Source organism: Equus caballus, chromosome 16 (genome assembly GCF_041296265.1).
Source record: "Equus caballus isolate H_3958 breed thoroughbred chromosome 16, TB-T2T, whole genome shotgun sequence".
In the NCBI taxonomy this organism is placed as follows: Eukaryota; Metazoa; Chordata; class Mammalia; order Perissodactyla; family Equidae; genus Equus; species Equus caballus.
Genome location: NC_091699.1, coordinates 12,871,658 through 12,884,481, shown reverse-complemented (window position 1 = coordinate 12,884,481; position 12,824 = coordinate 12,871,658). Strand labels below are relative to the sequence as shown.

The 12,824-nt window shown below is 45.2% G+C and overlaps 1 protein-coding gene across 7 annotated transcripts in view; it reads right to left on the bottom strand.

Moving 5' to 3' along the window:
* Positions 1-12,824, bottom strand: part of CFAP92 (cilia and flagella associated protein 92 (putative)) — a 126,687-nt gene that overhangs the window by 102,384 nt on the left and 11,479 nt on the right. For 5 of the 7 annotated variants that reach the window (XR_011426778.1, XM_070237185.1, XM_005600340.4 and 2 more), the window contains 6 exons: positions 10,539-10,729; positions 9,764-9,968; positions 6,233-6,364; positions 5,268-5,355; positions 4,022-4,146; positions 733-879 (listed from right to left, as the gene is read on the bottom strand). Coding sequence is in view for 6 of the 7 variants with exons in the window: in XM_005600340.4 (XP_005600397.3) it covers positions 733-879; positions 4,022-4,146; positions 5,268-5,355; positions 6,233-6,364; positions 9,764-9,968; positions 10,539-10,729 (888 nt within the window). In the remaining variant the exon portion in view is untranslated. Of the gene's footprint in view, positions 1-732; positions 880-4,021; positions 4,147-5,267; positions 5,356-6,125; positions 6,365-9,763; positions 9,969-10,538; positions 10,730-12,824 lie in introns of all 7 variants that reach the window. The other 2 variants (XM_070237186.1, XM_070237187.1) reach the window with 2 other exon arrangements.

Here is a 12,824-nt window from a genome sequence, read left to right as displayed (position 1 = left end):
TTCCTCCCCGATATTACCCTTTTTAAAGCAAAGTCACAAAATTTTACCCAAAACATATTCTGAGCTTTCCATCATCAAAACATGGATATAATAAGTACCTATTTACTATTTATTAAACCGTAGAAAACCTAGTTTATAAATTGTGATGGATCTTATGAAGCAAAAGGATCAAACCCCTGTTCTGCCACCGAGCTATGTGACCTCAAGTAAGTTACTTGATTTCTCTAAGTTTGTATCCCTCACTGAAGAAAACAGTGACAATGATAACCACCCCGCCACCACCATCACAAGCTCATCGGGAGGATCAGAGTTTGTCATGAGAAGTAAACAACTGGACATAAATACTGGCTCCCTTTGCTCATTTCCTTTACTAGATGTTTCTGTAAAAACCTGTAGCAACATGTTTATAAAAAGACAGAGTCTTATTTAGAAAACAAAATTGCGACATTTATTATTCTCACAGGTTTCCTTGGACTTTGGAGTCTGATCCGGGTTCCAATCCTGGCTTCACACTTACTCACTGTGTGATCTCAGACAATGCACTTCACCTCTCTGTGCCTCTGACTCCTCCTCTGTATAATGGAGACACTTACTCCCACTTTGCTGAGGTGGCTGTGAGCGTGAAATGAGGTGGCGTACAGCAGGGGCTCAGTCACTGTGAGCATCCTGTTTATGGACATTCTAGCCACATGTGACGAGATAACCAGAAACTGCTGGAACAGGTGTAGCTACCTGCGAGGAGCGGCATGAGTGCCAGCTGGATGGAGAAGGCATCTTGCTTCCAGTGGCCTGCCTGCGTGGGCTCAGTTTCGTCTTCTGCTTGAGATTTCTTCCCTCCCTTGTGGCCTTTTTTTCTCCCCTCCGGTTCTTTCTGTTTAACTGTGAAATCAAAGGAGGAGATAAGCATAAAGAGGAGCTCAGATCCAAGCTGCCATATGTGAGGGCAGACGTGCTGTAGAGATTTGGGACGGCTCTGGAAGCTCCTTGAAGGCAGAGGCTGTTCTTTACGCTGCTGCCCCTTCCCAGCAACCAGAAGAGGCGTCTAAACGTGGACAGCAGACGAGTTGTCGGTTATCTGCAGGGAGAGGGTGAGGGGCGTCCTGATCTCTCAGCCGCCACTACCCGAGAAAGCGGGCAGAGGGGGTGACGGTGGCCCTGATGGCAACAGCACTACAACCACAGGTCTCCTCTGACCACAGGGGAGGGTTGAGGTTTGGGCTTTGGAGTTGGAGCACCAAAGTTCCAGAACCAGCTCTGCCCCTTCCCTAAAGTGTCACCCTGGGAAAGCCCCCTAACCATTCTGAGCCTCAATTACCCCATCCTTGGAATGGGGGCAATGGCATCTGCCTTCCAGGGTGCTGAGAAGAGTAAATGAGCAAAGGAACATAAAATCCTCAGCTCAGTGCCAAGCTCAGATCAGGAAGAAAAAGGAGATAACAAGACATATAAATCTATGGTCATTAAAACCATGAGCTGTTGGTTCCGTGATACAAAGACCAATGGAACAGACTAGAAAGCCCAGAAGTCGATCCACACACATAAGGAGACTTAGTAGATGCTGAAGTGGCATTTCAAATGAGCGGGGAAAATGGACTAGTCAGGTAATTATACTCACAATCCATGTGGAGGCAAATGAAATTACTGGGCACGTCATGCCATGTGCAAAATGAACTGCAGACTAAAGGAAGGAAACAAACACTTGAAAACCACAAGTATACACAGGAGACTAGACTGCCATCTGGGCAAGGGAGGGCTTCTTGAGCATTACCAAAAGTACAAACTAGAAAGGAACAGTCAATCAACTGGTGTACAAAACCAGCCACCATGCCTAAAGTACAGGGACAAGTTACAGATCACAATTTGTGATGTTTACAATGTGTGTAACTGGCAATGCATAATTATCTAGAAGATGTAAAAAATAAAGTTTACGGATCAGTAAGAGAAAATTTAAAACCCAACAGAAAAATAAGCAAAGAAATAGAAACAGGCAAATCACATAACAGTGTCATCAAATAAGCGTATGAGATGCTCTCAACCCCACTAGGAATCAGGAAGTTAGCCCCTCACTGCACCAAGCATGGGTGACGACGTGGAGAAATTGGAGTTCTCGGGACTGCTGTTGCGAGAGCAAATAGGTAGCACCGGCAGCATCTTCTGAGGGGCGAAGGCGCGTCTCCCACGCACAGTAATTCCGCCGGACAAACGCCCTGGACTCTCCGGCACATGCGCATGGAGACCTGTACAAGGATGCCCGCTATCGCAGTGCTGGTGGCAGCGGGAAATTAGAGATGATAAAAGTGTCCCTCAGTGGGGGACTGCACAGATGAAGGATGGTCCATCCATCTGATGGGGTACTCCACAGAGGTAGAATGAAGGAGCTGGACTTACATATACTGACACGAACAAATCTCAGAAACAAAGTTGAGTGCAAAGAGCAACTCCAGGAAGATATGTACAGTACGAAATCATTCCTCTAACAGATAAAAACAAAAATCAACACAATGTTGAATGAATATGTGAGAAAGAATGGACAGCAGGACAGGATCACACCAATTTCTGTGCCAGGATAGGGTATGCTTTTTTTTTTTTTTTTTTTTTGAGGAAGATTAGCCCTGAGCTAACTACTGCCAATTCTCCTCTTTTTGCTGAGGAAGAGTGGCCCTGAGCTAACATCCGTGCCCATCTTCCTCTGCTTTATACGTGGGACGCCTGCCACAGCATGGCTTTTGCCAAGCGGTGCCATGTCCCCACCGGGGATCCCGACAGCGAACCCTGGGCCGCCGAGAAGCAAAGCGTGCACACTTAACCGCTGTGCCACCAGGCCAGACCCTAGGGTATGCTTCTTAAAAGCAGGGGATCCAAAAGGGACCTAATCTGTATCTGTAACATTTTATTTCTTAAAGAAAAAAGGAACAAGTGAGAAATGGAGAAAATATGGCAAAAATATTAATACCTAAATTGTGGGTACATTGTTATTTTTCTGTGTACTTTTCTATCTTTATTTCCAAATAAAAAGAATGGCTTGAAAACCTCATTAAAATGCTTAAAGAACATAAAAAAGGAATGAGGCTGTTTAATCAGGACAAGAGACAGCTCAGAAGGAGCTGAGAGGTGTTCAGATGTGAAAGTGTGAACCGGTCTTTTAGGGCCTTGAAAATAGGAAGGAATTTTGTTCAGCTGTGTCTCCCACAGCCGCAGAGAGCCTGACTGGAGCAGTCACTTCTCTCTGCAGCTTCAGAGTGTGACCTAGAACCAGGAAAAGCAGATTAATTGAAAGTTAAGGAAAGGATCTGTAGCAGTTGCAGCTGAACAAACAGGAAATGGGTCATCCCAGGAGGCAGCAAGTGGACCGGCTCTAGAATTTTCTACCTCATACTTGGAACCCAAGTGCTTGCTGAGAAACTGGTGAGGCGATCCAGGCCAAGAATGAGGACGTGATTTAGTGGCTTCTGAGGATCCTTGGCTCTCAGCAGTCTGCCACTAAGGTTACGTGCTTCTGCAGGAGTGGGTCCCACAACCTGAGATGCTGTTTCCCTCATTCCACTATAAGAAGCAAACAGCTCACCTTCCAAGGAGAGTCTTTGCAGACCCCCACTCTTCTGTGCTTCCCCCAGATACCATGCACCCACCTCTACCATAGCCTCTATCACATAGAATTGTAATTATTTATTTGAAAGTCTCCAGTCAACATTAAAGATGTTTATGTTCCTTATATCCACAACACTGTGGATTAGGAGCACAAAAATGCCGTGGAATCGGAAGGGATGCGATAGAGAGGCTGGGTGGATGGGAGGACACCGGTAAGCGAATGGGATGGGATGGGGTGGGGCGGCTGGATGGATGGTGGGGATGGAATGGATAATGGGAAAGTATACACGGTATTCTTTTACTTTTGAGTAACATTTGGTCAGACATCAGTTATGGAATTGGTCAGAATCTTATTGAAATATTCAGAATTTGAAATATTTCATAATTCTTCCAAGTCTAGTTATATTATAAAATTCCAAAATCTCATCCTCACTTTGAACTTTTTGCTTTTCTAATATGTTTGGTAAGCTGCTAAATGATGATCTCTCAATTAATTCCTTCATCTCCGTCAGAGTTGCCACTCCCAAAGGAAGAGTCGGTCCTCTTGAAGTACTCCATCTGGAAAATTCACAAAGAGAAAAATAAATGAAGGTTAAAAAAATCAGGACCAGATCTAAGAACCTCTTTACTGGCCTAAATGTGAGCGGATTAAAAAAAGAAATGATATTGCATTCTCTAACCCAATGCTTCTCAAATTTCAATGTGCATGTGAATTGCCGGGTAATGCTGTTACATAAAATGCAGATTATGGCTCAGTAACCCTGTGGTGGGCCTGAGACTCTGCATTTCTAACTAGCTCCTAGTAATGTTGATGCCGTTGGTCTGCAGACCACGCTTGTAATATCAATTTCTAACCAAGTAGAAAATATGATGGAAACTAATTTTTTTTTAATAAAAGCAACCAAAACTCTAAAACATCCAGGAATTCATTTACAGGAATTATCCACTACACCAACAGGAAGAAAAAAATTAACTCTATTAAAAGGCATAAAGGGGGAGCTGAATTAGGTGAAAAGATATACCATGATCATGGATGGGAGAACTTCACATTGTAAAAATGTCAACTCTTCCCAAATTAATCTACAAATTCAATGCAAAAACAATTTTTTAAAAATCACGATTTTTCAATGACATGTTCCCTTGTTTTTCCTATCCCATTCCCAGAGCCACCAGCTAGGCCTCCGTTCTACCCCTAGTCTCCACAACATCAAAGGAATCTCCTTCACCAATCCCTTCTTAGGCTACAAGAGGCCCCAAGGGCAACTACACTCACAGCAGGAAAGGCTGTGGACTCAGTAATCTGAAGATGTGCGTTGGGATCCTAGCTTTACCAACACTTCTAAGAGTCCCAAGAATAACAGTTTTATAATTTTGTGCAAATTGCTTAACCACTCAGTTACCTTGTGTAGAAAATGGAGATAGTAATACCACCTCACAGAGTGATCATTATGAGGGTTAAGTGAGAGAAACTAATGCATAGAAAAGTATAATGCCTGATGGATAAATGTGCTCATGAACACAAGTATTCCTTTCTCTGTTCCTTTAATTTCATCCAGATCGCATCAACTCCAACTTAACTGAAGTTACAAAAATCTACATGACACTCGGTGGGCATCTGTAGGGCTGTTACACAAGGGGCTCTGCTCCCAATCCCCAAGATAACATGAGTCCATCCTTACTGAACTGTGGCCAGATCTTCTGTTTTGAGCAGCTTTTCACATCCCTCGGCGTTCTTGGGAAAACTTTCAGGCCCTCCTGGGTGAAAACCTGATAATATTTATTAGCAAGCATCTCCAAACTTGTTCCATGCTAGTCCACTAAGAAATGAGGACCCTTTACACATTTTATAATACCAGCCCCAAGCATTTAGTAAAAAGGTTTGCTAACAATAAATAAGAAAATGAATGAATATACAGACTAATTAGGATTATTTGGACAAATGGAGGCAAGAGGAGGCCTCCAGCTCCTTATAGAGAAAAAAGAATAAGAGAAGTCTATTTATCTATCCAATTGTCCACTTCAGCACTGCTTACATTAGAGATTACTGAAAACACTCCCAAAATTCCTAAGTTCACACCTATAGGGGATGGTTAAGCAAATTACAGTACTACTAGCAGATAAAATATTATGTAGTCACCACAAAAGAAGTTTATGGAAAGTTTTTAGGGAAACAAAAAAGTGCATGTGATGACATATTAATCTCAGAATACAAAATCATGTATCCAAGATAACATCATCTATTCTAAAAACAAAAAGTCTTGGAACAAAAAAAAAGGAATTTGCTATAATATGATAACCAAAATATTACAATTTTTGTTCCTGGTGATGGAATTATACATTACTATTCCTTGTTTGTTTTCTCTTTTTCTATATTCACTGAATTTTCTTAAAAAGCACGTACGCAACTTCTACAGTTAGAAAAGTTTTTTTGTAAGTCACAAAATAAACAAAACTTACACAAAGAAAAAGAATCAACAACAAAAGGTGAGTGAGAGCAGTGCTGGCAGGGTGACCCAGCCCGAGCAGAAGTTGCTTACACACGTGAAGGACACCAGTGCACGCGCACCGCCCCGGCAACATCATTGACCACTGCTTCGGACACAGTCTTGCATTCAGCTTGTCTTCAAAGGTCGTCTCCACTCACCATGCAGAGACTTTAAGCATTTTCCTGCTTTTTCTAGTTTTCCTGGTGCAAACTCCTGGCTCCACGTCTCTTCGATGTGAACGCCCTGTTCAGACAAGCTTCTTTGATTTAAAACCAAATGTCTCACTTCCTCTAGAATGCAGGAGAAGAAAGACTCAGTAACTCAATCAAAAATACATCCTTACTGAGTACCTACTATGCAACAACCACTCCCCTGGCGCTGGAGATGGATTAGATGGGCAAGGTCCTGACCTCCGGGAGCTGTTGCCCAGGGGGCTGCTTCAAAGTTTCCAACACCAGGAAACTCAAACCTCAACTGGCAATGGCTCTTCCAAACAAGACCATTAAGTACTTGACAGATGTTGGTCCATTTACTCATCACGCTCCACTTTAAGGAAGGCATTGAATCTGACACTTTAACTTTCCTGCCGTCAGAGAGCTGGTCCTTATTAAGCCGGGACTACACCCAGAGCTCCTTGTCCCCAGCTAGGGAGATGACCCCTCCATGTCTTTCACTTCTATCTATATGGGGCTTTGCATGTACATGGCAGCGACCAATATATAAAAATACGTTGAATGAGCAGAGGTAGTGAGTGAACAAGTGGAGATAATGGAAGTTACAAGAAAGACGTGGAGGAAAAAAGGTGGAATTGGATTCAGTGTCGAAGGATAGATAAATTTTGGAGAAAGAGATGAAGCTAAGAACCTCCTAGGTACGGCCAAATGCCTGAAGGCAGGCCCTACAATGAGGAAAATCCTAGTGTCTTTGAGGACCAAGGGGTAGACCAGGTGTGAAGGTGGGAGTGACCATGAGAAAGGAGCCTTGGGGAACAAATTATAAGATGCCTTCAAGGCAAGACTCAGAAATCAGACTCGGTTCCCTAAGACACTGGGCAGCCATGAAAAGTTGCACAGCAATGAAGTGCTAAGGTCAAAGGGGTGATATGGAAAGGTCAAGGAACAATGGGAGGAGAGAAGACACAGGAAAAAAATCTGGGTGCAGAGAGAAGAGCCAGCTGAGTGACAGAGAGATCCAGAGAGCAACACACAGGCAGAGGCACCAACTAGGCGGTGGGTGAGGGGATGGCCAAGAGTTGAGGGCACAGTGGGAGTCAGCTACAACTTGGGAGCCTTCAAAATGATGCAGTGTTTGTCCAATACTGAGAAGCCAAGCAGTTTCTTTTTCTTTTTGTGAGAAAGACTGGCCCGGAGCTAACAGGTGTTGCCAATCTTTCCTCTTTTTGCTTGAGGAAGATTGTCACTGAGCTAACATCTGTGCCAATTTTCCTCTATTTTATGTGGGATACCGCCACAGTATGGCTTGATGAGCAGTGCTAGGCCCATGCCCGGGATCCAAACCTGCGAACCCCGGGCCACCAAAGCTGAGCGCATGAACTTCACCACCTACTACCGAGCAGGCCCTGAGCAGTATCAATAGGAGAGAAATGCTAACTCTTGATTGGGATGTTCCATTAAGACCAGCAGGCTGAAAGCTAACAAGTTCTGGCACACAACCCACCGGGCATCCATGTAAATCTCCCAGCCCCTTTGTGATGTGGAACAAACCTCTTACGGGGTTTCTGCACTCCCAAGAAACAGTTTCAAGAGGATATTCTTTTAGATGAAGAAAGGCAGGACTTAGGACAACATGCACACTAGACCCGTTTTCATTAAAATCTTGCACCCACATATGAAACGCACAGGGAGATGTTAGCAATGACTCTCTCTGGTCGGGCATCCTGTGATTTTGATTTTTTCTCCCTTGTGCTTGTCCATTTCCAAATTGTCTTACAAAATGAACACACCCTGCTTTTTCTAATGGCAAAAAATGATTCCACATAAAAGGCAGTGGTGCCAGGCTTGGGATGGGGTTCGATGAAGACCAGGTGCTATCATTTCAAGAACACGCACAGCAAAAGGCCCAGGGCCCTCCCCACAGGGCCTAGAGCACCCTTCCTCCTTCCTGGTCTGGCCAGCTGGTCCCATTTACCCTTCCAAACTTGGCCCCCTCTCCAGGAAGCCTTCCTGATACACTCGCCCCAGCACCCCTGCTCCAATGAGAGCCCACTGCCGGGCAGATGTTTACCAGAAATTCTGGCCCAGCAGCTCTGGAGCGGACCTTGGAATCCACATTCAGGCGGCACTCTGAGTACCTCTGATACAGGTGGTTTAGAGCCCACATCCTGAGGACGTGGGTCTTTCCTGTGATCCAAGTGAGAAAAGTCACCTGAAATCCCATTTTCCCACACAGGCACGTTACAATGAGCAGTTTAGATATAAACCAGTGATTCTCAGCCAGGGGCGACTTTGCTGCCCCCTCCCCCTGCCCCCAGCCCCAGGGGACATCTGTCAATGTCTGAAGAAATTGTTGACAGTCACAGCTGGGAGGCTACTGCTGGCATCGAGTGGGTAAAGGTCAGGGATGCTGCTAAACATCCTACAGAGCACAGGACAGTCCCCCACAACAAGGAATGATCTTGACCCAAAATGCCAATAGTGCCCAGAGTAAGAAACCCTGGATATAAGCAAAAGATTCAAAATCGGAAGCCCCAAGCTCTCAATGTCAGCCGTCCTTGAGAAGACAGGCTGGAAGACCACAGGATGCAAAGGTGGCCCAGTCACAGAAAACTGGGTTCTGATTCTGGCACTGGCGCTCATTCGAAGCCAGCGACATTCTCACTCTGCTCACTGGAACGTGGGGATAGTTGTACTCGTCTGGAAGTGGCCGACACGAGCAATAACAGCACCACACTCCGTCACTTCTAAGAGGCACATTGCTTTTACCTCTCAACATCCCTGCAAACTGGGCGCATCTTAGATGAACACCACGGCACAGTCTAACTGGCAGCATTTTACTACAGTTGTAAAATTCTCTACAGACAACGCGCACCCTCCTCATTGCTTATGCCTGGGGGGATGGCTCCCACCGCGCTGCCTCGGGGGCACAGGACCAGAGGAGGCAGGAATGTGTCCAAGGCTGCCAGCTAGTTCAAGATGGAGACAGGATTGAATTCAAACTCAGCTGTCTAACTTCGAAGTCTAGGTGTTTCAACTCCTCCCAGCTCTCTCCCTGGAGAGGAGGTAAACAGGAGACTTTCAGCGTTGATAAAATTTTTACACAAGTAAGAATCTAGAGGGTCTATATGAAAATATTGCCATGATTGTCTTGGGATGGTAGGATTTTGTAGTCTGCTTTTGTTTCTTGGTATCCTCTCATTTTTTTCAGTGAATACACCATACTTGTCCAGGGAGACAGGCCAGTGGCGGGTACCCAGGGACACGAGGTCCCGAAAGGTGGCAGAGGAGGAGGTGATGGCTAATGTGCATGCACACAGACACTGCCCACTGGGCAGCACTTCCTAATGCCCGAGCGCGTCTGGGCGGGACGATGGGTCACTGATGCAGAAACCAATGTCGGCACCAAGAAAAGGAGATGAAGGAAACCAGGGCGTGCTGGCTTTTATCCTGTTACTGGTGAGAAGCCACGAGCCTCCAGAAATGTTTCAAATAAAACACGAACACCTGACTTACCGAAAGAGGCTGCGTCTTCTGAGTACCCAGCAGCCTTTAGTCGATAATACCGAACTTTTTTCGAAATCTTGTCCTTACTGTCCCAGAGCCTCAACGTTATTTGGTGAAAATTTATTTTCTTTAGTAATTCCTTTGTCATGTTGATGTTAAAAGTTTGGGCCCATGACACCCAGACTTTGTCCCCTTCATGCCACGGCCTCACGGTCTGCATAAAAGAACACCGAGAGGCAGGAAGTGCAGAAGGCAAGGAGGATCAGCAGTCGGAGATGAAAGGCCACCGCCAGCCTCGCCCTTCCTGGCAATGAGGCCGGGCCCTGCTCTCCACCTGTTGACTTCTGTGCCTCTCTCTCTCCCAGGTCCCAACTCACATCAGGAAATGGGTGTCAGGAACTGGGCGCATCACGCCTCTGGGTTCCTCAGAAAAAACAAAGTCAAAGCAATTACCTGCAAATAGTGTCCTTTCCAATGACTTCCCAGCACTGACCCAGAGCCGGGCCACAGGCAGGAGTGCACGTGTGGGCAGACGGGTGTGTGTACACATGCACTCACACAAAGAAACAAATTGCAAGAGCTCCAAACGCTTTTGAAACACCAAACAAATTACTAGGTAAAAATATCTAAATAGAAAGTCTTGTCTTCTTAGGTCAGTGCAGAGTCTCATTTGGTAGGTCTGGGGTGGGGTCCAAGAGCCTGCATTTCTAGCAAGTTCCAGGGGAAGCAAACACACTTTGTCTAGTTGCTATTATGCTATACACGAGGCCACACACACACACACCTTTACTCCTGAGTCCAAGAACACTTTGGCCACCGCTGGAAACACCACAATGTCAACTCTCTTAGGCTCGGCATCATCCGGCAGAAGGAAATACTCAATGTGGTAGAAACGGCGAGACTTTGCAGCACCTTTGTCCATTTTAGATTGTTTCTTATATTTTTCCATCAAATTTGTATATTTTCCTTTATGACCTAGAAGACGTAGATTTAATGAGTCTTGTTTTAACCTCACCTGGAAAAGCAGACCCACCTCCATAGCTCCCTCAAACCAAGAACGAGCCGATGCTGTGGGAGGCACGTGCACCCACGCTGCTCGCCCCCCTTGGCAGTAAGATGCAGGGCCAGTGCTCCTAGCCAGCAGGGTAGCAGGACAGGGACTCGACGCCAGGGTGCAAAATCTCAGTGCATGACTCTGAGAGTGAGCATCTCCTTAAACGCTCCACCTGCCTCACCCTAGCCTTGGCAGTAAGAAGCAGGTAAAGAAAACAAACAAAAAAAATCCCAGCACCTTGTGGTTTGTGTGATACCAGCAGCATAAGCAAGGTTCTGAGGTACAACAGAGGAGGCAGAGGTAAACTGCCTGGGAGTGGTGGGGAGAGCCCCCCATGGGGACCTCAGCAGAGTCTTGTAGGGGCAGAGCAGGCCACCCTTCCAGGCAGAGGGCAGAGCCCAGCAAAACCTCATGAGCAAAGCTACTCAGTGTGGGGCGGGTGGGAAGAGGATGCAGAACGAAGGCTGGGCTTCAGCCAGAGGCCAGAGCCTCCTCGGCCCGCCCTTGACCTTAAACTGAACCCTCCAGGCTGGGGCTTTACACACATAACACACCACAAAAAGATGCTTCGGGAGCTCCATAAATATTTAATCCAAATTTCATTCTATAAAAATATGACTGTATTTAAAGCTGTAGTTCTAAAATTACAAGTTTTGAACACCCAGAAGACTGCTTCTGTGTGAATTTTGTACCACCAGAAGAGTTAGCTTTTGTGCAGAGTTTGGAACAAAGCTTCTCCTGCCAGTCTTTGGTAGGCATTAGAATTTCTCCTGAAGGTGGAACTGACCAGAAAGCTGGCAGCATTTCACAGGTCTGTGCTCGATTGAATCCAAGGTGGGCCAACCAGTGGAGACACAGACCCTCTCATCTCCCCTTGATGGGAGGGCCAATTGCTACAACCCCTTTGGTGGCCAACTGGACAATATCTATCAAAAAATGTAAATGCATATCTGAAACCCAGCAATCCCACTTCTTGAAATTCAGGCTACGCAAGTGCCCACACATACGCACAGAAACGTACAGACAAGGATGGTTATTCCAAAAACGTTTGGAAACAACTTAAATGTCCACCAATGAGGGGTAGGATAAGAGATATACAATAGAATACTAAATAGATGTTAAACAAAACAACAGTAAAGCAAAAACAAGTATGCTCATATCCTCTAAGATATCTAAGACATACCGTCAAATTTTTAAAAAGCAAGTTGTAGAACAGAATGTGTAGGACCTCATTTGTCTTAAATAAACAATTTACATAAAACATTTATAAACAAATCCATAAATACTCAGGTACTGAAGGAAAATCATTGAACCTAGAATTTTATATCCAGCCAAAGATACATCCTTCAGACACACTAGCGTGGAAAGCGTGCCCAGGTGTGCGAGGTCAGCTATAGTTTCGCTGCACAGCAATCTGTTTTGTAAATGTCTTTGGAGGAAGTACCGAAATAAGAAAAATAAGTCTAGAAGATGTTGCAAGAGACGTGAGGATTAAAGATGATCAAATAAGCACCAATTTTATTTTGGTTAGTATTTACCAGTTGTCTTTTTCCAGGCTCTTTTGCTTGATATCAATAGATGCAAGATAAAAAGCATCATTATAGATAGAGGAGGTCAGACATAATAACAAAAACCTCAATTCACCAAGAAGATAGCTCACTTCTAAGGTTGGTACACTCCTAACTGATAGTCTCCAAAATACCTGAGGCAAGGATTGACAGAACTATAAGGAGAAGCTGAAATTCATCATCATGGGGGCATAGTTCAAGTAGACAAAAAGAAAAAATACTGTATCAAAAAGTGGAGTACTTTTCTCTGCCCCTAATCTTGGGGTTCAACCACGTGACTTGCTTTGGCAAATAAAACGTGAGCAGGTGGGAGGTGCCCAAAGCCTTGAAAAGTGCTTAGGTGACTGGGCTTGCCCTCTTGGATGTCTCTGGCTTTCTATAATAAGAAGGTGTCTGGGCTAGCCCACATGTCCTGAGGAGGTTGAGAACACGGGAAGCAGAGCCATGC